Genomic DNA, 27387 nt, shown 5'->3' with positions numbered 1-27387 from the left:
GCGGACAAGAAGTCAAAGCACGGTGGGCAAAATTAAAAAGATTATATACACAGAAGAATAAGATGAAACAAGTGTGTAACATGAGTGAGTGAGTGAATAAACTTTTATTTGGTCCAGCAAAGCGCGATAAAACGCGCACCTGGCTAATCCCACGACGGGACTGACAGATCTAGTCTGCCGGCCCGATCGCGGGCGCGCTGGACGGCCAGGATTTGATTCCCAAAGACGGGACTTCGCAGGAGGGCGTCCCACTCTTCCTTGGTGAACTTCGGGCCCAGTGACCCGCACTCCCAGAGCATATGAGGCAACGTAGCTACCTCACCACAGGCCACGCAAGAACAATTGGTATAAATCTCTGGATATATGCTATTAAGGGTCGCCGGATTTCGGTACGAGTTCGTTTGCAGAAGTCTTAGTGTGACCGCCTGCGGCCTGCTTAACTTGGAGTGAGGCGGGGGGAAAACCCTTCTCTCTAAGTAGAAGAATTTAGTTATTTCATTGTGTGTGAGAGGAGCGTCTCGGTGTCCGGGGAGAGAGTCGCCCGACCCGAGGGCAGCGCGGTCGGTAAAGCCACGCGCAGCCTCGTGGGCAAACTCGTTGAGGTTCAGAGGAACCCCCTCAATCGCCCCGACGTGTGCAGGGAACCAAAGGATCGAATGCATGGAGGTGTTGCCGTGTTTGGCGCCTTTCAGAATTTGAACTACCTGCCGGGCTACCCGGCCTTTCTGGAATGCCCTGATGACGGCTTTCGAATCGCTATACACCCTGTCTGTATAGTATAACAGTCTGTATAAGTGTGTAACATGTTTTCCACATAAATTGTTTGATAATAAGGTAGACCATTAAGACAAATTTTAACTTGATTACAATACAACTATAATTAATACACGAAATACAACATTATTTACACAAAATGGTATACAGCTCAAGGGTGCAGGGAGTATGCTTCAGATAGTTTATTCCAGTCATCTATTGTTTGTGGAAAAAAAGAATACCAAAAAGTGTCAGTCCTTGCGGAAATTGGTGTTAAAGAATGAGGATAGTGGTGTCTCAAGGGAGATACGTATTTTGCGATGTCTGAGGCTAGCCTAGATGTTAACTTACACGAAGTGGACAACACGAACATTCGTGTTGTCCACTTCTCTTCTCTTGTGTCCTGTCTGCACGCCTCACCTCGTTTTTGCCCCATAATTAGATTAATTGATCTGAGTCGTTTTATCGAAGCGCTTACATGTAATCTGCAACAAAAAGTGGCTTTAAAATGTGGAAAGAACCGTCGCGAAAGGAGTGCTGACACTATTTCCTGGCTCTTTTTATGCGGTTTTGTGATTATGAGGCACGCCGTATGCAGATTAATTTTGATTATCTGGGATTCCCTGCACACGAGTGTTTTTGCATTTCGCTCCCATCGAAATGCAACCACCACGGCGGGGTTCGAGCCCATCACCTCGAGCAGCAGCGCGACGCCATCGCCACTATAAGCTGTCGCAGCGCATTTATGTACATGCACTTATTGTCATTGTCCAGAACAACGAGGTGTATACCTGCTCCATTCCCTGTTTGCGCTCTAAGAAACACTAAGAAAGCTAGATTGGTTGCGGAGACAGTATGTAAGAATACTACACTCTCGCGCCACTTGACATGATGCAGCAAAGTACGGTATAATTATAGCCAAAAGTTGGGCTAGTTCAAAACTTGATATTATCGGACATATAAAAATGGTTGGTGACCCTAATCTTTGACTTCGGTGTCTTTTAGTGGCACTCACACCCCGCCGTTGGTGTTCTTTAGGTTACAGGGCCCGTCACCAGGTCTGGCCATTCTGAGCCGACAAGCGCAGAGCATACAATGTGCTCTTACGATTGTGTTTGCAAAGAATTACAACGCTACGCGCCACGGAAAGGTCTGAAGTTTCAATCCGACCGCCGTTTTCCCTTTCCCACGCGGCAACCGCGCTCCAAGCCGGACGGTGACGTGCTGGTGTCCCTGCGCCTACGTACTCGGGTCCACAGTGTGACGTCGCTCGTGGTGACTTCAAGAATTATTCAAGGCAACATCTCTTATTTGTGTGATCTGTTGCTTGAATTGACGAATTGAAGTTTAGAGAAATAATAAAACACACAAACGGAATGTCTGTGTGTTATTTGTTTTACTTCGCACCGAAGCAAAACAGATGTACTTCCGCTTCGTCTGCTTGTTCCCACGGTCGTGCAGTCACGTGCACAAGTACCGAAACTACGCCATTTTCTACCGTATTCCAGCGCGTGATCATGCTCCGCAATCCGCATGTTGTCAGGATTGGGGGCTCAATCCCATCGTCCGTGGTCCTTTGCCAAGATTGGAGTACGGCATGAATTCGGAGGTAGCTGGCCCATGCCGTCGTCCAACTTATTTACGCTGAGATCGTTGGCGTTGGCGGGTGCCGTTCCGGGAACTATCGTTGCCGATCGAGGGTCGCTCGTTGTTCCGTGCCACTCCGAACCGTGAGAATCACAAAAATACGTCGTTCCCGCGGCAGCTTGTCCATGCGTGTCAAATCAGCTCCGCGTTGGGGAACTCCGGAATCATTGTTCATGCACCGAACTAGTTCCGTCACAATGTCGAAGGGGCTGGAGGAAGGCGGCGGATTCCAGCGCAAAGGTCGCTTCTTTGAACGCCTCCCAGCTGCAGCGACGGAGAGGGAGAGGTGCGCGTCGTGTCGCCCTGTCGCAACTGTGTGGCAATCTTGTTTCGCAGCACGCCATTCTTGACAGCGCCTCCATGGCCCGGAAAGTCTCGACTGTCTAGCGCTGACAACCGCTAGGCAGGAAGAGAACGGCTGCTGGTCAGGGGGCGGGGGGGATTGATGTCTTGGCTCGCAGCGACCACTTGTGCATTGATGTCACCGCCCCAAAACATCCAACAAGGACAGGCAACTGCAAAATGAACCCCACAACACGGCTCTGCGCCGAGATGACGTGCATTGGCTCTCACTTTAGACTCGCTAGGCTTCAAAAAAAAAACAACAACATAAGTGCAGAAACAAACAAAAATGCTACATTTCACTATGCCAATTTCTGAAGCAAATTCCTGCTGACCAATTCAGCAATCATGGAGGGAATTCTGCTAAATGAGAGGGGATTTTCTTCGCCTAAAGAAAAGCTAACACTAGTAACCCTAAAATTTAGGCGGGACCCTCAAACGCAGAATTCAAATAAGCCTGCTCAAACCATACGCATTGCTATGCAACTTTCCCTTCTTATATCTAACGGAGAAGTTGTACTCTTGGAGAGTGAGGTTCCATCGGAGCAAGCGGCCGTTTTTGTGTGACATTTGATTGAGCCACGTCAGAGGACAGTGGTCGGTCTCGAAGATGAACTTCGCTCCGTACAAGTAACACGACAACTTCTGGGCGGCCCAAACCAAACAAGCGCATTCCTTCTCTGAAGCGCTGTAGGCTTCCTCTCTTACATTTAGTTTACGGCTGGCGTAGAGGATAGGATGCTCCTCGTTATCGTCGCCGACCTGACTAAGTACCACGCCCATACCTCTGTCGCTTGCGTCGCATTGAACTATGAATTCCTTTGTGTAGTCTGGCGCGCGAAGCACAGGGCGAGAAACCAATAGCGTTTTCAAACTTTGGAAAGCGTTCTCCTTGTCCTTATCCCAGTGTACGTTACTCGGTGCTCCCTTTCGGAGGGCGTCTGTTAATGGACTTGCCAATTGCGAGTAATTCGGAATGTACCGTTGATAGTACCCCACAAGTCCCAAAAATGAACGAAGGTCCGTTTTCGGGCGCGGCTGAGAAAATTCTCCAATCGTAGCTATTTTCAGCTCAGCCGGCCGTCTCATGTCCTGACCGACAACATGGCCCAGATAAGTAACCTGCGAACAACCAAACCTACACTTTTCCGCTTTCATCGTTAAGCCGGCTTCAAACGTACGAAGCCTCGCATTCTTGTCGTAATAGACTTTGCCGTTCATTTGAGCTATTGCCATGTTCTTTCCGACTAGTTCTTGGTTTGCGCTCAGCCGTTCCAGTAAATTTAGCACGTATTCAACCATGGTTGGACTCTCCCCTCTTTCCTCCCACATCTCTCTTAACATTCTCAGTGGAGACCGGAGTGTCCTCCCATACACTAGTTCTGCTGGTGAGAACCCTGTCGCCTCATGTGGAACCGTTCGCAAAGCAAACAAAGTTGCCGGCAGACAGTTCTCCCTGTCCTCCTGGTGCTCGTAACAGAGCGCACGCAAAACTCGCTTAAGCACCGAATGCCACCTCTCTACACTGTTTGACTGAGGGTGATAGACAGAACTGTGTATTAACTTTACCCCGCACTTTTGCAAGAATGTGGAAGTCAGTGCGCTCGTGAATACTGACCCTTGATCTGCCTGAATTTCGGCTGGAAACCCAACTCGTGCAAACACTGTCAAAAGCGCGTCTACTACTTCGGTGGAGCTGAGCTCTTTCAAAGGGATTGCTTCTGGAAACTTGGTAGCCGGACACAGCATGGTAAACAAGTACCTGTAGCCTGACTTTGTTTTTGGAAGAGGCCCTACCGTGTCTATTACAAGCCGTCTGAAAGGCTCTGTTATTAAGGGCACTACCTTCAGTGGAGCTTTCCATGTCTCCCCTGGTTTACCAGAACGCTGGCAGGCGTCGCATTATCTCACAAAGTTTTCTACATCTTTGAAACAGCCAGGCCAGTAGTATTCCATAAGCAATCTTTCCTTTGATTTGTTTATGCCTAGGTGGCCGGACCACCCATTTCCATGACAAAGACTCAAAAGGTCCTCCCTATACTTAGTAGGTATGACTAACTGATCTAAAATCCTACCCTTTCGATCTCTGTAATGCCGATACAACAATCCTCCTCTCTCATGTATCGTTACGTTGCGCCTAGCAGTGCCTTCTTTAGCTGTGTCACGTAATTTAGCTAAGCTCTCATCATTCTTTTGCTCAGCTGCCAGTGACTCTCTATCCACGCGTAAGAGTTGATCAAAGTTCTTTGAGGCCGGTGATAATAACGACCCTGTCTCGCTTGTGAGCGCGTCTGCTTGCTCTTCCTGCAGGCTAGAACTCTGACACTCTAGTGCTACGCTCTCATTGAGCTGGTCAACTGGCAGGCTCTCCTCAACTGTTCTTTTGTCCCTCGGGCCTAGCTCGGATTCGGGTATTGAAGCTATCCCCTTTTCTGCTTCAGCTGGAGGAGCTTGAGCATTTTCAGCCGAAAGCGCCGCGATCTTACGAGCTTGGCCTCTGGTCAATGCCTGTACTATGCCCTCTCCAAGTTTGAGCCCTCTGTCACGCAGTAACTGATTCGAACGATTCGAAAAGATGTAGGGATACTGCAGTGACAAAAATTTGGAAACTGCAGCCTCAGTCTCTATAGCTCCCCGAATGGTCCACTGATTTTGACTTTGGCCATGGGCAGACACACGCTGTGTTCTTCTACAACCTGTTTTATCCACGCTACTTCTCCGGTGAAGTCATCTACCATCACGTAAGACGGATGGACAATGTCCAGCGTGGCGGCACTGTCTCTTAGCACTCGGCATGGTTTTCCATTAACTTGCAGGTCGTGGAGATATGGACTTAAAAGTTCCACATTCTCATCCTTTTCCTCCACGTAGGAAAAAACTACGCTAGACTTCTCGCAGTTTACAGCTATACGTCCCAGTTTGTGGCATTTGTAACAGCGAATTGGTCTAACAGATTCGAATTTTCTTTTCTGTTCTTTTTGTGCGGTTTCTCCGTTAAGTTTCTCCTCGCTCTTTTCTGCGGGCTTTTCCGCCATGTCTACAGGCTCTGATCGTCTAGTTTGCGCACCCTTTTTGAACGGAAATGGTTTCCGCGGTCCATTTCGACCGTCCCAGTTTCCCTCCTCGGCGTTCAACTTTCTACGGGTTGCGTGCTCTTCGGCTAATTCAGCCGCCCTTTCCACAGTGTTTACATTACCTCTGTCTTGCACCCACAGTTTCACAGCTTGGGGGATGGTTTTGTAAAACTGCTTTAGACACATGCATTCAATGATCATGTCTCTGCTGTCGTACGCTTCCGCGCTTTTAAGCCACTCGACTAGGTTGGCCTTTAAGCTATATGCAAACTCCGGATAGCCCTCGCTATCTTTCTTGCCTGTGCTCCTAAACCTTTGCCGGAAAGCTTCGGCTGAAAGGCGGTATTTCTTCAGGAGACTAGCCTTAACTTTTGCATAATCATATGCATCCTGCACACTCAGTCTGGCGATTACTTCCGCCGCCTCACACGGCAACATAGACAGCAACCGCTGTGGCCATGTACTCGGGCCGAAGTTCATCTTCTCGCAAGTCCTTTCAAAATTGCTTAGGAACAAGCCTATGTCGGTCCCGACCTCAAATGGCTTTAATAGCCTGTCCATGCGGTACGATTCTGCCTCACTTGATCGACCCAGAGTGCCTTCACTTCCTTGAGGCAACTCCAAACGTTTGCTTTCAAGTTCAAGTTGCATTTTCCTTAACTGAAACTCGCGATCTTTATCGCGTTCCTCTCTCTCTCGCTTTTCTCTTTCTCTTTCCCCTTCTTCTCTTTCTCTTTCCCGTTCTTCTCTTTCTCTTTCCCGTTCTTCTCTTTCTCTTTCCCGTTTCTCTTTTTGAGAAGTTCCATTCCCATTTCAATATCTTCCTCACTGGCCTGATTGGAAATTAGCTCCAATAATTCCGATTTGAGCATTTCCTTGCGTACATCTAGGCTCAGTTCCTCACCAACAATCAACAACTCGTCTCTCAGCAGTGTCCTTAACTCCATGACTGCTGCTTTACTGCCTTGATTCTGCTCTCTAAATCTAGCTAGGAAAACACAACCTAGCTAACACACAACAATCTAGCTTCCCTACTGTTCTAAACAGAACAACCACAAAATGAAGCCTAGAGAGTCAAAGCAAAAACCAAGCACTCACCGCAGATACAGAACCATGTCGCAAAGTCCATCCCACCGCTGCCACCAGTTGTCAGGATTGGGGGCTCAATCCCATCGTCCGTGGTCCTTTGCCAAGATTGGAGTACGGCATGAATTCGGAGGTAGCTGGCCCATGCCGTCGTCCAACTTATTTACGCTGAGATCGTTGATGAAGTGAAGAACTGCTTCTCATCGAGAACGAGGAAAAGGGTTTATTTACAGAAATTAAATCAGTCTAACATGACTGCTTGAGAAAAAGAGTATTAGTCCAACAGGACTGCATGAGAGAAGTGACTCAGTCTAACATGACTGCTCAAGAGAAGTGTCCTCAGCATTCGCACAACCACGGTTTTTATACACTCGATCCGCCGGTCCTACGACGCGGCGACTGTTCGTTTACTCATCACCAACGCGCCGCTGCTCTGCAGAACAGTTTACGTACACAAAGGCAACCGCGCTCTGATGCCCGACGACGGCGTTGGCGGGTGCCGTTCCGGGAACTATCGTTGCCGATCGAGGGTCGCTCGTTGTTCCGTGCCACTCCGAACCGTGAGAATCACAAAAATACGTCGTTCCCGCGGCAGCTTGTCCATGCGTGTCAAATCAGCTCCGCGTTGGGGAACTCCGGAATCATTGTTCATGCACCGAACTAGTTCCGTCACAATGTCGAAGGGGCTGGAGGAAGGCGGCGGATTCCAGCGCAAAGGTCGCTTCTTTGAACGCCTCCCAGCTGCAGCGACGGAGAGGGAGAGGTGCGCGTCGTGTCGCCCTGTCGTAACTGTGTGGCAATCTTGTTTCGCAGCACGCCATTCTTGACCATGTTCTGCCTCAGTATTCGTGTAGCCCTGAATTATACCGCTAATCATGTGTCCTTGTGCACAGCGCGCAAAATCGTGCGCTGCGCGAAACCAATCACAGCAGCTCGTGCGCAGCGCCGTCAGCGGAAGTGCGCAGCGCCGAAAAAAAAAGCGAGGAGAAAAAAAGATGAAGGTGGGGCCCGTGACGTATGCGTCACGCGATCCTCGAGGTCTGGTATGGGAGAACGCCGGGAAGGAATTTCGCTTGTGGAGGCTAGACGGGGCGAGTGGAGAAAGTGTCTCGCTATGCAGTGGAGCTCACCTCCTGAAATCACGGGTTTCCCGCACTGAAATATTTCTATCTCGGCTATTAATGAGCCGATTTGAAAAAACGTTTTCGGCGGAACGCTCCCTAGAGGACACGTAACAACTTTCAGGGTACGTATAACCAAAATTTGCTATGGGGCCTGGTGAGGGGCCCTTTAAGCGGGCGAACGTCTTTCGCTTCGCCCGATATGTGGGCGAGGAGCGTGGGAGGGCAATGAAGACTAGAGTTACTGTATGTGCTACCTACGGTAGCATATACAGTAACTCTAATGAAGACGCGCAATGCGCGTCACCTGGCGGGGCGTAGCCCCCTAGCGAGCGGCGTACGAAGCGAATCATAGCGCCCTCTCCGGTGCTGACGTCAAACCACGTGACGAGCGCGGGCGCGCATCTGTTGCGAGCAAGCGAGCACGTGCGCGCCGAGAGAGGAGAAGCGAGAGTGACGTCACATCCGCTCTGCTAGGCAGATGTTCAGTCCATGCCAGGCAACTATTTTCCATTAATTAGGCGGTTATATATCATGCCACCTTTCTCTGTGTGACGTCATTACTTCCGCTTTCTACCTATGGGTTTCCAGCGTGGTTTCCAGGAATTTCGCCAAAGTCGTGCTTACGTGGCGGGTCTCTAAAGTCTACGATTCTGTGCTTTAGTGTGCGGTAAACAGTGATCTGTACTTCATTCTAATTATTCCAGACACTTCAGCAACTCGTAACTAAACTTATGCTCTGATATATTTATAACGAAATCCATTAATTTTGTGCTGTACTTTTCATTTATTTGTTTATTCTGAATTTCGTCCGCAGTCGTCTCAAGGGGTGAACCGGAAGTGCTGCGCAATAGTGTCACTCGGTGCTCGTGCCGCTAAAAAGAGACCTGCAGGCCAGGAGGAACGCATGACCTGCAGCTGGAGGTTGCTCACAAAAATTACACATCATGCATGCATGTGGCGACAGAAAAATGTATTCTTAGAGCGCATGCCAGTCATAGCACTCATAACGTGTGCGTAGCACGTCCTGAAGAAATAAGGTGCTCTCAACTCTCAATTTTTTTTTCTTTTCAAGAATACAGTACGATTCCTCTATTAATCTATACAGGCGAACGTTTATCCTTATCGCGTAGTGTCGTTGAGCGGTAATACGGGCGGGAAGAAACGGAGTGGACGGGACAGACGCTCACTTACAACTGCCAATCGCATTGTGCCCCACGCAACAATACTTATACACTGTCCTGCTCCCTTTTTTCTTAATAACGCGTCATGGAAATATCCGATATATCGAGTAAACCAAGGCCTTTTTTTTTTCTTCTTTGGCGATAACTTTAGGAATGCATCCGCACTTTCTGTGGCTTCCCGAGATTGTATGATTACGTGGCTAAAGGTGTATTCGCACTACGTTCAACCATATGCGTCAGCAGGCTCCAAGATATCATTGCATGCGATCTCGTTCGCAACTGCGAGCGCCGCTTCTGGCAACTCATTCCGTCCAGAAGCCAAGCTGCCTGCCTTTCTGCACTGCGCGCGATGCCTCCCATAGAATACAGGGTGTCGTATTCTCAGTGGATCACTTTCAGGAACGACGAACTCTTTCAGCGCGCGTTGACTGGCTAAGCCTATACAAGACAGCGCGTCACACGGCAATGAAAGCGACCGACCGCCAGTACGACGGGCCTCGCATGTCGACTCCCGAAACGGGCCAAATGGCGCCGCGCAGCCACCGCCGACTGTTCCGCGAGCTGACCGTGCGGAGCGGCGACTTCGACCTGCGTCCCACGGCGACCGCCTGGTGGCTGAAGGACGTCACCCTGCTAGCCCTCGTGGCTAGCTGCACGCTCACCTGGGAGGGCCAGCGAGGCGAGGAGCTGCTCGTCAGCGCCGCGGACGTGGGCTTCCGGAGCGCCGCGAGCCTCGTCTCGACCGTGCTGCTCGCCAGCCTCGTGTGTCCGCGACCGGCACTGTTCAGGAGCTGCTTCTGGGCGCACGTGGGCTGTCTGCCCGCCGACGTTTCGCTGTCTGCTGCGTTCGTCTTGCTCAAGGCGGAGGAAATGTTCGGCCCGGACTACGCAGGGTCGGCGCGTTCGACTCCCAGGAGCAGTCGCATCGAGGCCCGCGTCGTGGCGCCTCACGTCGACGGACGTGGGGGCGCCGGAAGAGGGACAGAGGACTCCAGCGGAGGTGACGTAGCGCGCCTTCAGGAAAGGCGAACCACAGCGGCAGTGGACAACAATTCGTCGTCGCTTAGGTGGCAAACCTACGGTCCTGCACTGACTCCACATACCGAGCCGCACGTGACATCTTGGCAACTGAACGAAAAAGATGACCCCGAGGGAACCACGGTGCTGGCAAGGCGGCTGCAACTATTCGAAGCAACGGCCCTCGAAGTCGCCGCGCGAGGTAACACGAGTTCGAACATTGCCGCAGCGCCACAGGACCCGCTGAATGGCGAAGATCTGGCCGAGGAAAACAGGCTGCGGAGAGCGGCAGCCGCGAGGCATCAGTTCGCCGTGTTCACGCTGGCCGACCATGTCATCTGCATCTTCGCCAGGTCGTACCTGCTCATGCGCATGCGCGCCTGCCTGGCCGCGCTGGCGAGCGCCGAAGCCGATGAGAGGAATGCGGACAGCACGCCTCTCCAAGATGCCCCACGGGAATCGTCCCGCTGGAATGACATCATGAAGACCGAGAAATAAGGGGACACAAGGGGGGAGGGGGAGGGGCTCGTACTTAAGTACATTACAAGAATGGACAGCAGTTGCTGAAAGAAGCATGCGCTGTTTGTTACAAACATTTGATGTTACTTAAAGCACATAAAGAGTTTGAATTTCGTTTTCCTGACGTTCCTTCAACGCTATTGAGTTTCGGCAACCTAAGTACTCACGCGCGTTCTGTCGATCCGCCTGGGGTCATCGCACTGAAAAAAAAAATCGCTTGAAAAAGGAAAAGTGCAACAGACTTCGCTTTTGAGAGTGAACGAGAACGTAATAGCGTTTGCTCTGATAAATGTGTTTACACAAGCAGTTGTACAATGTGTTGACAATGTAAGCCAATATGCATGAGCCAAACTGGTCATACATAGCCATTCTCTCAGCATAGTGCTTCTTGTCTGTTATTAATCGCGATATAAAGCTGGCAGCACACACACGCGGGAACATGCCTTTTCTTTCGATCGCATATAGCTATGCCATAGCGTTCAAATGCTTATAACGCCAGACTGCATACGCACATTGAGTTGATGCTCTCCAGAGCTGACAGCAGCGCCCTAACTGTGTGTTCTGGTGGAAGCAAAATAATGAAAACATTCACCGTGAAAACACAGATTACTTGTCGCGAGGCAACAGTGTCCAAGATGTGAAAGTATCGAATTGCGCATGTTCTGCGTATGACTGGAGAAGGTTGCGATCGAGATGAGAATCACGAACATACGTGAGTGGCAAAGCTATAGGCGCGTAAAACTCAGACGAACGATAAAACGGTTCGTTATCGTTTGGAATACCTCATTTTCTTGGCATGCCTATGTAGACCGATGTTGGCGATATTGAGTTGGTGATGATCTCCATTGCATTTCCTTCGAAACGAAGAGGACACACATAGTCCCCCAGCCTGGTTGAGCTAACCATGTATTATATACATGCATAGCAGTCAATAGCATTGTGCCTACCTCTCCTTGATACTTTCGCTCTTCATTAAAACTTCTATATATATATATATATATATATATATATATATATATATATATATATATATATATATATATATATATATATATATATATATATATATATATATATATATATATATATATATATTGTGCAGTTACCTATGCCTGTGAAGGCTCCGGTTTTATTAACCCCTTCCTTGCTTTTATTTTTTTTCTCTCCAATACTCTAAACGTGCGTATCTTGCTTATATCTATACTGCTGTAAAGTTAATGCTTCCATCAGCTTTGAATACCAGCGCTTCTGGAAGGCGGACGTTTCCTGCGGATCCTGCTGGGTGAATGTCTTAATGTGTCATTCCATTACGATGTGCTGAGTCGTTCCCTAGCTTTTGATGCCGCACACGCATGCCTCGTGCTGGCGCAAATATTTGCTCCGGTATGTTTTTGTCCTGATGCAGACAACTCGGGCCTCAAATAGCAAGGCACTGACCCTTGTGTTATCGTACAGATTTTCCCTCCTGATTTCTTTCTTGTCGTATTTGTAAATATCGGTGATCTCCTTTTTGTTTGTTTCTTTGTTTCCGGCATTTGCCTCCGATTTACCTACTCCGTTTCCCTCACTTTCTTATTGGTGACTCCGGGTTGTCTATCGCCACTTTCTATTATACCCTGTACTTAACGCAATAGTGCTGCGGAAACCCGCAAGGTGGAGAGAAGTAATTAATAAAGGGATTCCTTTGTGGCTCTTAGATACGTTTGAGTGGATGTCTTATTTTCCCTTTATTAATTACCCTGTAGTTGGGTGGCAACTTTCTTAAAACGTCGCTGCGCACTCTGGCCGGTCCAAGGTGCCTATAGTATTCCATATGAAGCACACGCGCAACTGCCTCACCGCAGGTGCGACGAGCTGCGTAACATACTCCTACTGTTTTCAGGAATAATATATATATATATATATATATATATATATAGTGACTGCCATTATGAGGAATGAAATGAGTCTCTGTGCCCAAGTTGGCGGACCGCTGCTAGTACATGAAGACTGCTTGCGTTGCCGGCGCTTCGAGCTGCACGGCTTTCCTCTATAATAATAATAATAATAATAATAATAATAATAATAATAATAATAATAATAATAATAATAATAATAATAATAATAATAATAATAATAATAATAATAATAATAATAATAATAATAATAATAATAATAATAATAATAAAATTAATAATAATAATAATAATAAATGACTGATCTGCCAGCCTGTGTGACTAACCTCCAAAGAAAGGACTTCAATCGCGGAACGTCGGTAAGAGTAAGTACTGCTCTTTACTCCGTTACAAATAGAGTAGGGCCGCTTCCTGTCATAGTAAGTTTGTCGCACGTTATCAGTACACATCCACCCCAACTCCCACGCAAACTTACGCCTACTTTATCGCCAACGTAACAAAAATTAGCGAATGCATGGGCGCACTCTTGAATCACTGCGCCCGAAGCATGGGTGATGGGGACTATATATACAGCGACAGCACACGATTGTCCTAAGGTGAACGTTTCGTGAAAGTCCAATGAATAAGCGAGTGATTAGCGATAATACGTCTTTGCTACAAGCTGTTAAGACTCACAGAACATCTACGTTCCAAACCTTGCACGCAGCAAGAACAAATATATCCCAACTGAGCATATCCGCTAGCGATTAGGCAGAAAATAAACAATCCGATACTGACCGCACCGAGGAAGGTTACTGAGTCAGAAATCTGGCAAGCCACTGGTTCACATACTCTGCCAACTAAAGGACGCATAGCAAAACACACTGATACTGATTTAATTCATATGCGGAAAGTTCGGACAGCTTGGAATACATTCCTAGACCCGATTTTAGTACAAGCACCGTATACGCAGCTCGTGCTGTTTGGGCAAGGCGCAATGAGCTCCGACAGCGTTTATATGTCCTCCGAATTTGTGGCCAAAGCTTCGTGTCGCCAACCAGTCACCTTCAACGATATCCGCCGAAAGAAAAGCTTTTCTGATCTGCACCGGCGTCATGAGCACCCATTGTAAAGACGGAGGCAACGGAGGCAGCTGAGGCAAGGAATGGACATCGCACCACGTGATAAAACATGGCGGCGCCCATGTAGTAACCGTGAAAACGGTCTATACAACATTATACAATTATCCAACATTTGTAACTCATTCGTGGCAAATAACATTTCCTTTTTATTAATTCCTTGCACGTTTCTTTTTTTGTGTGTATGAGTCTGTGTTATTTTGTATAACATTGATAAAACGCCGGAAAGAACTGCATGTAAGTTGTAACTGCATGATGGATGTAATGCGTGATGCGTAACTGCGTGATGGATGATGCATGTAGCTGCATGATGGCATCCCGTATGTTACCTTGAGTGTCTACAACAACGGAGGTATACGCATCCTCATTTTTAACCCAGGCAGCGTCAACGAACACCGCCTGCTGCTTATGTTGATCTATGTCTTGAAGGAGTGCCTTCGCCCTTGCCTTCCGTCTCTCGAGGTTATGTGTCGGGTGCATGTTCCTAGGGAACGAGGTCGTCTTTATTGGTTCTCTTAGTCCCTCTTCTAATTGTGTTAATAATTCTCCTTCGTTGGTGTGGTTGTTAATTTCTATGCCAATTTCTTCAAGGAGCGCCCTCCCAGGTCGTGTCCCCATTAGTCTCTCCTGGTGGGCCACCTGCTGAGCCTCAGCTATCTCTTCTAGTGTGTTATGCAGCCCTAGGCGCAATAAGCTATCGTTAGCCGTGCTGATGGGAAGTCCTAGTGCAGTCTTTATAAGTCGTCTGATTAAAGCGTTTAGCTTGTTCTTATCAGCCTGTGTCCATTGTAGCATGGCAGCCACGTACGGGAAGTGGCAAAAGGCGAATGCATGTACCAATCTTATGGCACTGTGTTCTCCTAGCCCCTTATGCTTGTTGGTAACTCTACGCAGAAGCCTAATGACTTCTTCTGAATTGTTAGAGATGTGTTGTATCATCCTGCAATTAGATCCATTCGCTTGCAGGAGAAGTCCTAGCACTCTAATAGTCTCCACCTGCCTGATTGGTTCTCCATTCTTGGCGTATATGTCAATGCGGGGTTCTTCCTCTGGGATATATCCGTTCGGTTTGCGCCCACGCTTACAGCTCCGTAGTACCAATAGTTCTGATTTCTTAGCAGAGCAGTTCAGTCCCATACCCTCAAGTGTTTAGACCACATAAATGCTTTCCTGTAATTTGGTCTCTGTTTGTCCCATATTATCTTCGGCACTCCAGATTGTTACATCATCTGCATATATAGCAAAGTGGATACCCTCAATCTGCACGAGACCTCGAGCCACTTTTGACATTGCCAAATTAAATAACATGGGAGATAGGACGGACCCTTGTGGTGTCCCACGATTCCCAAGTTCCAGAGTTGTCGATTGGAGTTCGCCTAACCTGAGACAAGCAGAACGGCCACCGAGAAAGGCTTTAACTATATTGTGCAATCGTTTACCCAATCCCATCTCCGAGAGGATATCCAATATGGCCCTGTGCTTGATGCGATCAAAGGCCTTTTCTACATCTAGGCCTAGAAGAGCTCTCGTATGCAGCGGGCTAGCAAGAATAAGGTGATGTTTGATTAAAAGCATTGCATCTTGAGTCGAAAGTCCAGGGCGGAAACCGATCAGGTTATGCGGAAGAAGATTTCTGTTTTCTACATACTTATTAAGTCTATTGAGCATGACATGCTCCATGGTTTTGCCCAGACATGATGTTAACGATATGGGTCTTAGGTTATCTAGATTTAGTTGCTTGCCTGGTTTGGGAATAAGAATTGTGTTAGCAATTCTCCATTCCTTTGGATAATCACCATTTTTCCAGAGTTCGTTGAAATACTCTGTTAAATATGTTATGGATTCATCGTCCAAATTTTTCAACAGCCTATTGGAAATGCCATCTGGACCAGCAGCAGATCTACTGTTGAGGTCGTACAGGGCTGCGCGAACTTCGCTTTCTGTGAAGTCTTGATCCATAGGCTCACAGTCTTCCCCTGTATATTCAGGCGAGTCTGTACTCTCATTGCTATCCTTAAGCGGTAAATACTTAGCTGCAAGCCGATCCAGAATGACCTCCTCCGTTGCGTCCTGACTCTCACGATGGACGAGTCGTGCTACTGCTGTTCTCCTATTAGATTTCGTGTCGTTCTCATGAAGCAAATGTCTAAGTAAATTCCAATTTCCACCACGTCTGATTCGACCATCTATGGAATTGCAAAGCTCATCCCATTGTTGTTTCTGTAAATTTCTGGAGTGTTCTTCAATCTCCGATAGGTGACCTTTTTATAAAAACACGCCAGAACTGGGCAGCAGCCGGTACCTGCGGCTCATGAGGACAGTTCAGTTCGCTGGCTTATAAGGCATGTTTATTTTCATAAAAGCCGGTAAAAGCAGCCGTTTCGACCTCACGGCCCAATTTGCGAAGTTCATGAACTTTTTAACATGACTTTTCGGCAACGGCAGTGCAATGAGACATCGCGATTGTTTAGTATTGCAGCTGAGCGCGCGCGTGGCCTCCGCGATCGGTCCGGCAGCGCGGAGCTGATCGCGGAGGCTACGGCGCGCGCGTCCGAGCCGCCCGGTTGCGCGCAGCGCGGCGTCGTTTCCCGAGAAAATGTAAACAAGAAAAGAAAGCTGGCCCGATAGGCGGAGCAACGCCAACTTCCGGCTTCACTTTAGATTCACAAATAGTGACGTCAGGGCTTCTTTTGAGTTTCCATCGTCCACGCTACCTACCATGGATCTGCCTTGCGCGAAAATTCAATGCGGTTTGGGCAACGCCAAGTGCTTTGCAGTGGTGTTAGTAAAAGTATAGTTTTACAGTATAAGACAGGAGCCTTTGACACAATTAATTCTATGCAGCAGAACAAGCATTTCAGTTCGCGCGCAACCCGTTCTTTTTATCCCTCGGTGACATTGCAGTGCACAAAAAGCATGGCCTTTAAGATTCTGATCCCCCTTTTAACGCACCGTAGCATATGACCGTAGTACAAGGCTCAAGGTTGCAATCTTGAAGGTCACAATAAAGCTGTGATCATCCTGTTGCACATGCAGAACTTTATCAGGATACTATAAATTTGGTCAAGGCTTAATAAAAACAATGCTTCAATGTAATTTTCTAATCGCTTTCATACACAAGCCCAAGAAAATAAAAAAAAGCATTTTTGTTCACAGTAGTCGTTATATGCATTTCTTGTAATTGTAAACGTTTTTATGATAACGCTTCAACGTGATTTTATCACATTAGTCACTTTATTACTATATTGAATGAGATTATTTCAAGCTCGCTTCAGCAGCGCCATCGCAATCGCTATCTAAAGTAAAGTAATTTGTTTACTTTTATCGAATAGTGTTGTTTTTGTTGACGTTTGATACGGCGTGCAAGTGGTGACAGCTTGGTGCCCAGCTCGTCCATAATGAAGGAGCTCGATAGTGTCAGCTGCTGATACTTTCCGCTCCCCATCAATTCGATAGGGGCCAGCCGTCATTTTGGACTCGTTCCGGAGGTCTAGTACACGCTGTGGATAGGCCCACACGACAGCGAAACGCGCGATATGACCGAGGTGGAACGCCCCGCCTTCATTCCTCCTCGTAAAAGAAATGGCAACAAGGCGTCCCCGAGATCAGCGAGCGCAAAGCATAACAACGGAATATCCTCCGATCACCGCGCGGTGCCGGCGGCTAGGCCATGCAGCGCCGCTACGAGCCCCATCAAGACACCCGACAGCGACCGCAGCTGCGGGCCGACACCAGCTGCGCGGCCGCACCGCAAGTTGTCGGTCGAGTTTCAGCTTGATCCGGATGAGCGAGACCCGGACCAATGGACTACGGACAGGTCGCAAGGGACGGACAACGCTAGTACGGACGGAGAGCTGTCCAGCGTCACCGAGCGGTCTTCGCTGAGGGCCGACGGTGACCGGTACGTGACGATGACGGGAACTATCAAACGGGGCAAAAAGAAGGGCGCCACGATCGACATGAAAGTGAACATTTCGCGGGAAGAACTGGACGAGATCGAGAGTAGCATCAAAGACCAGCAGACAAGCGACGAGGAGGACGACTGTTTCTTCGGCATGAACAAAGGTCCGCATGTCCTGTTCCTTTCGTTCGTGCTCGTACCGGTGGTGTTCATCATCTCCGCCGGCAATTCTTTCTACCTGGGCACCATGACGTGGTACAACATCCTCGTGGTGCTCAGCGAAAAGCGCTCGATATTCCACAAGGTGCTGCTGAGTCCTTTCTGGATCATCTTCTACCCATTCCTCATCGCGCCGGCCGTCGTCGGGCTCGGTCTGTACGCGGCGGCCGTTCAGATCTCGTGGGAGTACGAGAAGTGGAAGCGAGAGGTGCCCGACTGGGAGAAGGGTTTCTACGGCTGGCTCTGCTGCCTCCTACACATGGAGGAGTGCAGCCCTTACGACGTCGTCATCCTCACTGACGTGCAGCGGGCCGACGAAGCACAGCCGCAGAAGTCCACGGCCGACACCCCTGTCTAGGTTGTTCGCCGTTGTCCCTGCAATCGCGTGCACGACCACCCTGGAGGGCGTGTTCTCAGGTTCCGACCCTCCTTTTATCGTTAGTGGAATGGCTATTGCTGCCAGTAGTTTTAATTACTCACGTGCTTCTGTGTTGAAAAGCCATGACCATATTCTATGCTATTTGGCTCCTTCATGGAGGCCCATCAGAAACACATGAAGGTAACCGAGGAATAGGCATTTGAAGAGAAAAGAAGTTTTGGTGTCAGCATATGCAGCGGATAAATTTCACTTTGCTCTATGCTGCCTTACAATGCTCTGTGTGAGCACAGCAAAGTACTTTTTCTTTAGTATATGTCATGTGATGCGAAGATAGAAGAGTGCGTATAAACATACCTATGCACATAATGTAAAGTGTTGGGTACCTTGCCATCTCCAGGGCAACTGCTTCAACCTGTTGCACTGTGTACGTGTAAGCGGCGACACTTGTTCAATGGCTGCAATTTTACATGAGGCATTCCCTTGCCGTTTTTGAAGTCATATCAGTGTGCATTTGCCCCCTCTAGTCATGCAAATGTAAACCCACTTATTTATTCCACTTATTTTTTATTGTGTGCCATTCATACTTACAAACCTTGTCTGTGAAGTGGCAAGGTTTTCTGCCACATTAGTTTTTGTTTATATAGTGCACAGATATGGCAGCATTGATGCATTGCATGCCACTTTTATACATAATTGCCGCTGTCTTTTTGTACAGGTGCCGTTTCTTGTGCAGGGCTGTGCAATTCTGCGAAATATTCTATATTCCATTGCAACTGTGATATTGAATTTGCATGCCCTCACAATGTGCTCTGGCCATAAGTTTACAAACCATGTAGTAGCAGCAAAAGTGATTTCTTACTGGCACAGTATGTGCTGGACTCCAGTATTCACTTGTGTATGCAAGGACTGCAGAGCATGTTTCAATTTTATAATTGTACATCTAGGCAACAGTGGTTATAGCTTTATAATGCAAAGAAGGGGTAAGGCGTGTAGACACGGACACAAGAGGAGAAGTGGACAACACGAACACAGCACTTCTCTTGAGTCCGTGTCTGCACGCCTTACCTCTTCTTTGCATTATGAATCCTTACCAACTAGCTCAGCTTTCTGTTGCCCCAAGTGTTATAGCCCAGTTTTTATTTCAGGCATTTAGGGTGTGCGAGGGGAGCTCTATCTCCTGCTACCCAAAACTAATACATTCATATGTGCAGTGGCGGAACAACTGTGCTAATTGTGCGAAGAACAGTCCTCTCTGCCATCCTGCTCCAAAACAGTATTTTAGCAAAAATTTGTGCCAAGCCTGCACCAAAGGAAGCACAAGAATGAGTCCCGCATGTTAGGTATGCCGGTTTGCTAGTAAAACTGATACCGAAACCTAAAACCCAAACATCATGCTGGAGAGAGAGAAAGCAACAGGAGGAAAGGCAGGGAGGTCAACCAGATGAGTGTCCGGTTTGCTACCCTACACTTGGGGTGAGGGAAAGGGGGAATAGAAAGAGGAAGAGAGTGAGCACCGAGAGCACATGGGGGGAGCTTGCACAAGTGCACTATAAGCGGTTTCTCAAATCGGTGTACTTCAAGCACTACACTAGTGCACGAATCGCTTTTTGTGGCAGTGACAGGTGTGGCCATGGTCCTAGTATCGGACTCGAGCAAAAGGAGTAGTCGTAGTCATTGATATAGCTGATGCCGCTGATCCTCCATTTGCTGTTTTTGTTATTTTGTGGTACTTCTCTCTGGTGGAGGCTCTTATGTACCGGTGCTGTGCTGTTTAGTTTGTGCCATTTTGCCTGCAGTTCTGCATCCTTTGTACCAATGTGTCACATACAGATCTTGCTCAAGGATGCTGTCGGATCAAAAACAAGTCTCCAATGATGTTCGGTTGCACTTTGTTTAGTATAGATGTTGACAGTGCCAGGTTAAAGATACTTTGTAAATTGCGTACCCAATTACTGACATTTATTTGCTTATTAGTGGGGACTTGTAAAACTACCCGAAAGGAACAGCAGATTTCATGGTTGTAATTAAACAGCTTTCACTTGATTCAAGGCACATTATGTTGAAAGTAAGGAAACGTCTGTACATCATCACTGTGACTTCAGTTAATTCGTGCATGTTCTAGGGCATGGTATTCCGGACACCCCCTTGTTGCGCAATCTTTTTTTCTTGTTCATTTGAAGCCCACCGAATGCCTGTCACAAGTTGAAATGATAATAGCGGCTTTATACCACGATATACTTGCAGGGAAGGCCATTCCTTTGAAAATAATGAAACTAGTAATTTTTATCTCGAATTCTTTACTGATGCTCCTAAAGCAAACTCCGCGATATTTATTATCTCCGTCAATTAAAATTGAGACCATATGGTGTATAGATGTACGTTCGGCACTGCACCAAGAGGCCTTTTTCCTGTGCCAATATCTGCAGGAAAAAGTCAAATGGCTGTTGCACTACTGTAGGCGCAGCAACTTGTGAAATCGCCTCCCTCAACTCGGTTAATGTCACCATCGAGCAGGAAGGAATGGCATTCCACTATGGTCTGTAAACTAGTTGGTGAAAAAAAGACCACCAGCACATATCTGTGGAACGAGCACAAAGAACAATACTGTAACGTGACTGTCAAGTGTTAATCAACTGTGCCAAATTACTGTTGCAGCGTTTCTTGGATGTGATGTCTCTAGTCGTGTTTTTCAATGTTGTTTTGTTTTGGTTGCTCCAAGTAGCCTCGTCGGCTTACATGTGGCATCACAAAGAACATGAGGAGCCTTATTTCACCATTTAAAGTGCATTGCTGGAAAACAAGCATATTTGGCTAAGGCGCAGCTCTTCACCTTGCTCTGGTGCTCCAGCATGGCTGCTGGGATGACAGCGCAATCCATCTATAGTCACCGGAACATGCTCATTGGGTGTCTGTGTCCTTGTTAAACAAACGTAGAGCAGGAAGCATTGTTCTTTAGGTGTAGCTAGCGAGACATAGTCTCCTCAATGTGGCAGCACTTTCTGCACAGACAGCAACTTCATGTCCTGTGAGCATGCTGCAGCTCTCGAGTACAAGTTGAGCAGACATGTACAGCAATGTATCGATATTGCCATTTGCTGCAGGTAATCAAAGCTCTTGGGTTTCCTCCCCTTCCATGTTGCTGTGTTCCATTAGCATGATGTCTTGCTGTAGCAATGAAATGGCAGCTGTGGACGTGGCCTGCTGGTCAGGAAATGCAAGCACAAAAGAGCTGTCCAAATGAAAGGAGCTTGGGATGCAGTTCTACATCATTACCAGCGAGTTCTGACAAGAGTAGAAGCTCCAAACCAGCAACATCCTAGTTGCTTGCTATGGTGGTCTGCTCCTATGGGCGGTGTTCAAATTGAACCTTCCAGCGACAGCTTCCTCAAACTAATGTAAGTGAATTTCAAAGGCCATACTCTTGTGTACTGCAAAGGCCAAAGCAGGAAACAAGACATGATCACCACGCTTTGAACATTACTTTTTGAAAAGCTAGGAAAAAAAAAGGGGGGGGGGGGGCTTTGCACTGTAACTACACTCAACAAAGTGGCAAATGCAGAATTGAAAACTTGTGCAGGGTTCGTTTTACAACTGAAGTATCGAAAGATTTTGTCTGCTAAAAAGGACAAGTTCCACAGACAGCAGGAGGATGCTGCAGGCACATAGCTCAAAGGCCAGCTACAATGCAATTTTGGACTGTGCAAAAAGCCTATTAATTCATATTCAATACGACAATTAAGAGGTTTTACACGAGTTTCGGATAGTGTAGATATAGAACAGCCTCTATGTGAAATTTTACATTTGAAATACTAGTGGATGCATCATAAAAAGCTTGTAGAAAGAAGACGTTCTTCATACCAAGCTTGCAAAACAACAGCCATGTTTAGTGCTCACTGGAAGTGATGCACAACCCAGAACCTTGAAAACTAGTACAGCTTCTTTGCACGACGTCAGAAGATTAGACGACACTCGTGACGCAGTGAGAAACCTTGGAGCCGGCGTGCTGGGATTTAAATCGTATCCACTAACCACCAGGCACATGTGTTGTTCAAAGGCTGCAAATATTGTTTGAAAGCCTGGCTGGTTCGTCCGGATTGCTTCAACAGTATACGCCAACCATTTATAACCAATTTAGCGAAGTGAAATTTCATTGTAGTTGGCTTTTAAATGCCTAGGCACTGGTATTGCCTAGGCATTGGTACATAAATTTAATGCCACTGCTGCCATATAACGGTCCACACTGTGCTGTTCCAGTGTCGTGCATTACGAGCAGCGCTGGGCTTTTTTTGTGCAATGTAAAATTCAGCAGCACAGTACGGGCGACATGCACTAGACTGTGGGTCAATAACAGGTGTGTTGCACTCCGTGGGGCAGTGCAAAAAAAGTGCGTCAAAATTGAGGAGACCAACCTGTTCCTCATACATTCAGTGTGTGTACAATAATTCTGCAAGCTAATATTCCAAGCCGCAAAGTGTATGTAAACGTGAGCATTCCACCGAGTCTACAACTACGCGCATTTTTTCCGATTGATGTACTTTTTGTTATTGCGAAGGTTTTACACAGATCAGCAGCGGCTGTGTGTGCAATTTTGGTATGGGGCATTTGCTCCAAAGTGTGCAGCCATGCTAAACATTTACTACACGATATACCACAAGTTTTGATCTCAATACATTGCCATTTACACATTCAGACGCAGTTACGGAACAAATACTGTGTGTGTGGGTGCATGTACATTAGTGATTAGAAGTGTGTAATGAAAAATAAACTGTTCCTGTTTTTGTACAGTTGGTGTCTGTGAATTTTCACAAATGCATGCAAGAAGCACATAGTCAGGTCAAACTCTTGGGTGGCACGCTTTCCTTTAATCACAAGGCATAATTACACTGAATTAGCAGGCAACAAAAAGCACAATTCAAACACAAGACGGAAAGCAATTTCAAATCAATGTACAGCCTTAAATTGATACTGGATGTTTTTATTGTTGATCACGTTAACAGTAATCAATACTTTCAAAAAAGTGAAAGTGATGTATACATAGAGCCCTTCAAAGCACGAAAAAGAAAAAGGAAACAACAACCCACAAACAAGCCTCTTAAGGCACTAACAATTATCGGCACTTTCGTTAAAAAAACTAACCAATCAAGTTTTTCAGGCACTCCACAGTGCACAATGACACATGCAAATCATTTTCAATCTGGCTATCAGAGCTCACTTTGGCCACAACAGATAAAAAGCAGGCTGCAAAGTAAAACACAAGTCACAGATTCGTTAGTAGCAATGACATGCAAAGTAAATAAAAACAAGCATACGAAGTTAGCCACAATTGTGCAATCTAATATATTCTCCCTGCTGCTGAAGAACTGGAATGATCTTGCATTCACTGTGGCTGCCTTGGGTAAGGATACGCGGGGTACTGGTGCTGGGCTGGTGGATACTGTGGATACGGCTGGTACTGCTGAGGTACGGCTGAAAGAAAAAGAAGGTGCTATTAGACTTTGTCAGTAAAAAGGAAGTCCACGCTTCAGGGAGCAGGCAGAAGCTTTCCTCCTTTGCCACGGTCGGAATGAACTTTTACTGAATAGCACGACTGTGGGTCACCGAACACAGAAGATGAGATCATGTCGAACACTGATGTTTTAGTGTAGGCGAACAAAGTCCGCACCTTCATTGCTTGGTGCAATGAAGTACCCAATGAGGTATTGCGCAAAGTGGAAGATGTGGAAAATTTCCTAAATGGTTGTGCCTGCTGCACGCACCAGAAGAAAATAACAGATTTCTTCAAATAAAGCAGCTCTGAATTGAGTGAAACATTTTTATTTGAGTGTGCTTGCCTGCACACATGTCTACTGCCAAGGTACATCATTTTCATTCCTAGGTTTGTCCACTGGCTTATAACTGCAAGTTTTTCATTACAACGATATTTCAAAATAAAGAACGATTTTCGGCAGACCTGCGTGATTCGTTGCATCGAGATTTGACTGTACATAATGTGTTGAGTGCAGTAGTTTATTCAGAAAAAAAATCTGTCGTAACCTACAAAAAACCTATTTTCCCATAGTAGGGAATGAGTTAAAGATTCTACGTGTGATGCAAACAGTGTTGTATATTCTGAAATCAATATAATCAATAGTGGTAGCTCTGTGATGTATGGTGATATATCTGTAAATATATTGGACAGACTTAAGCCAAAAGATTGTATTTGCCAACTGCCAACAATTCCCACTACTACATCAGTTAGAGAGAGGGCAAATTATAATTGAAAGGCAGGGAGGTTAACCAGGATTGAGCCCAGTTGGCTACCCTACACTGGGGAAAGGGATAAGGGGAGGGAATGATTAAAGGAAGAAGAGAGAGTCCACTGGGGATATCGATCGGTCACTCAGTCTGGATCACAGCTATCGTCACTGAAGTTTTCTGTCGCCTGCTGGGCACAAGTCCGACCAATGAAGTGCACATTAGACTCATTATTCAGTACTTCTGGTAGTGTCTCCAGCTTCTTCGACATGACTTTACAGTAAAACCTTAATATGTACCTGCTTGAAATATTTTAACAGTTAAGATGTAGCTGCAACGAATCCCTGGCCTAGTTTTCAAAGAGCCTAGTACATTGGTTGGCCGTTTAAGCCGTAGTGGCTCATCGCATGCCTACCAGTTTGTGCATACCATTGTCACTTTTTTTCATGTAAAGTTCAACTGCGCTGCCTCGACTCACCGTGTAGCTGACACAAAAGATCCACCACCTTTCTAAAAAGTGCCGAGACTGGTCTAACTACAATTATTCCGACCTCAGTGCGCGAATGCAGTGACAAGCATAGGAAATTCACAGACATGTGGTGGTGGTGACGGGCATGCCACTGGCACATCACCCCCTTATCACTGCCAACCCCAACGCGATAAGCACCTTCAGCAGTGCATGTGACATAGTAGTGCCATTCTAAGTGTACTGCACGCTTTTACAATTGGCAACAGCCCGAATGTGCCTGCCGTTCTCTGCCACCTCTTTGAGTCAGACAGTTTCAAAGTGTGCACCACTTGCAGAAACAAAAGCAGCCTGTTGTCGCTGCGTCAACTCGACAAGATATGTGCCACACCCCTGCACGGCCAGGTGTGGCGCGGGCATGAAAGCTGACTGCACAGGTGCTCCCACGAAATGCGGGTGCAGATCTGCCAATAAACACACGTGCGTATCGTACAGCAAGTGTCCTGGCATGGTGTGCGCTTAGTAGGCGACATGCTGCAAACAAATTGCACGGCAAGACTGGCATCAAGGACCAGCAAGAACCACATTTCCATAAGACGGCACTGGTCCTCACCCAGTAGCAGACGGTTGTACAAATGCGCACATATGCATAAGAGAAACTGCGATGAGTTGTTCGTTCTGCTACTATGTCTGCCATTGTCTTCCCTGCTAAAGTTTCAAAATGACTTGTGAGGCGTTTGCTCGGCTGCCATACATGCCACTGTATTCTCTGATAAAGTTTTCGAAATGGTGCTTGGTATCACCTTTGCGCTATTGCATGGTCGTGCAAAGGAGCCATATTAATTTTTTTGCAACTTTGGAAGAATAATTAAAGAAAACTCACTGTGCATATTTTAAGTAACATTTACAGATGACATCACATTTATTTCTTTGTTGGTAGCAACAGGGCATATCAAAAGATGCAATTTTGTACTTGGCGGTTAGTGTGCCATCATTTAGTGCGTAGTTATGCAATGTTCCTGCCAGGTATGTATAACAAAGTTTTACTGTATTGTGACAATATTCCACCTTTTTAAGGTGTTGCAGAGCACCTTCAGTCTGTACAGAACAGATTTCTCCGTTTGACTAGTGCTAGTTACCTACTTGAACTGGCACAGTTTCTTGAAACAGCCCTCCTTCTGGATCTTCCTGGGAGCTTACACCGGCCGCAGTGGCATAGGTGCATGGTATGACGGCCACGAACAGTACACTGCTGTATTTGGCCTTTCTAGATAACCTCTCGCTTGCAATGTTACAGATTAGATTACGAAAAAAAGAACAAGGTTGAGCAGCACTGTTCTAGGCTAGAGGCTTGCTCCCAGTTCACACCAGCCATGGTTGCCATGACGTGGTGCTGTCATGCCAGCCTTCCTAGTGGCAGAACTGGCAACCTATATACTTCCAATATTTTTAAACAATCTTCTTTCGTTCAATGTGCAATCCCTAGAGTTCTTTGTTAATCTCCACTGGCTGAATGCATCACATACTTTTTTTTTTGGATGTCAATGGACTGCTGTTGATGATCAGGCCAAATTAACGCCTACGAATTTTTATCCATCTACAGCTGTTGTTCTCAGATAGCAAGTTCCTTTCTTTTAAAAACGAATGTTTCCATGCCCTAGTTTTCTTTCTTTTTTGTTGGTGCAACACAGGACAAAGCTTACCGCCACCTCCAGGGTATCCCGGCTGTGCATAAGGGTTGTAGACGGTGGGCATGGGCACAGCTGGGTAGGGCGTATAGCCCGGGTACTGCGGGTATCCTGGGTAGGCCACCTGGGGCTGGGGCATCCCCTGAGGACCATGCAGCGGGTAGGGCGGTGCCCCGGCACCCCCTCCGCCCGTTGTCGCAGTGCTGCTGGTCGTCGCTGGCGGAGGGGGCCGCGGTGGCGGCGTCTTGCTGACTGCAGATCCACCTGCTGGGAATGGCACCGGCAAAGAAGCTTGAAAATATTGCCAAGAGGAAAGAAATATGCAGTGTTATTAAAGGGCCCCTCACCAGGCCACACAGCAAATTTCGGTTATATGCTGGAATTTGTTATGTGCCTTCTAGGGAGCGTTCGGTTGTAAGAATTTTTCGAATTGGTTTATTAATAGCCAAGACAGAAATATTTCAGTGCCGGGAACCCATGATTTCTAGGAGGTGAGAGCCACTGCCAAGAGAAGCTCTCTCCACTTGCCCCGTCTAGCCTCGGAAAGCGAAATTCCTTCCCTGCATTCTCCCATACTGGAGCTTGAAGATCGCGTGACGTGTACATCACAGGCCCCGCCATTTTTTTTTTTTTTTCCCTCTACTCGCTTTCTTGCAGTGTGGCGCACTTCCACTGATGGCGTCGCGCATGACCTGTGCACGAGGACAGCTGACTAGCGGTATAAATCACGTACTGAAGCACACC

At 47.1% G+C, this 27387-nt stretch overlaps 2 protein-coding genes across 3 annotated transcripts in view; one reads left to right on the top strand and one right to left on the bottom strand.

The window, feature by feature from the left end:
* Positions 1-17067: 17067 nt before the first annotated feature.
* On the top strand, positions 17068-23039 carry LOC139059088 (transmembrane protein 169). Its single transcript, XM_070536987.1, has one exon. The coding sequence runs from the start codon at positions 17293-17295 to the stop codon at positions 18232-18234; it is 942 nt and encodes a 313-aa protein (XP_070393088.1). The 5' UTR covers positions 17068-17292; the 3' UTR covers positions 18235-23039.
* A 56-nt stretch (positions 23040-23095) lies between these two features.
* The window catches only part of ALiX (programmed cell death 6-interacting protein-like protein AliX), a 63721-nt gene continuing 59429 nt past the window's right edge, over positions 23096-27387 (bottom strand). Inside the window, exons 15-16 of one of the 2 annotated variants that reach the window (XM_070536984.1) lie at positions 26659-26910; positions 23096-23721 (exon numbers count right to left, since the gene is read on the bottom strand). In XM_070536984.1, the coding sequence (XP_070393085.1) occupies positions 23633-23721; positions 26659-26910 (341 nt within the window). In that variant the 3' untranslated portion in view covers positions 23096-23632. The remainder of the gene's footprint in view (positions 23722-26658; positions 26911-27387) is intronic. The other variant, XM_070536985.1, reaches the window with a different exon arrangement.

The sequence above is a fragment of the Dermacentor albipictus genome, chromosome 4, assembly GCF_038994185.2.
Source record: "Dermacentor albipictus isolate Rhodes 1998 colony chromosome 4, USDA_Dalb.pri_finalv2, whole genome shotgun sequence".
Taxonomy (NCBI): domain Eukaryota; kingdom Metazoa; phylum Arthropoda; class Arachnida; order Ixodida; family Ixodidae; genus Dermacentor; species Dermacentor albipictus.
The sequence above is the reverse complement of the archived record's forward strand: the minus strand, read 5'-3'. Positions and strand labels throughout refer to the sequence as shown.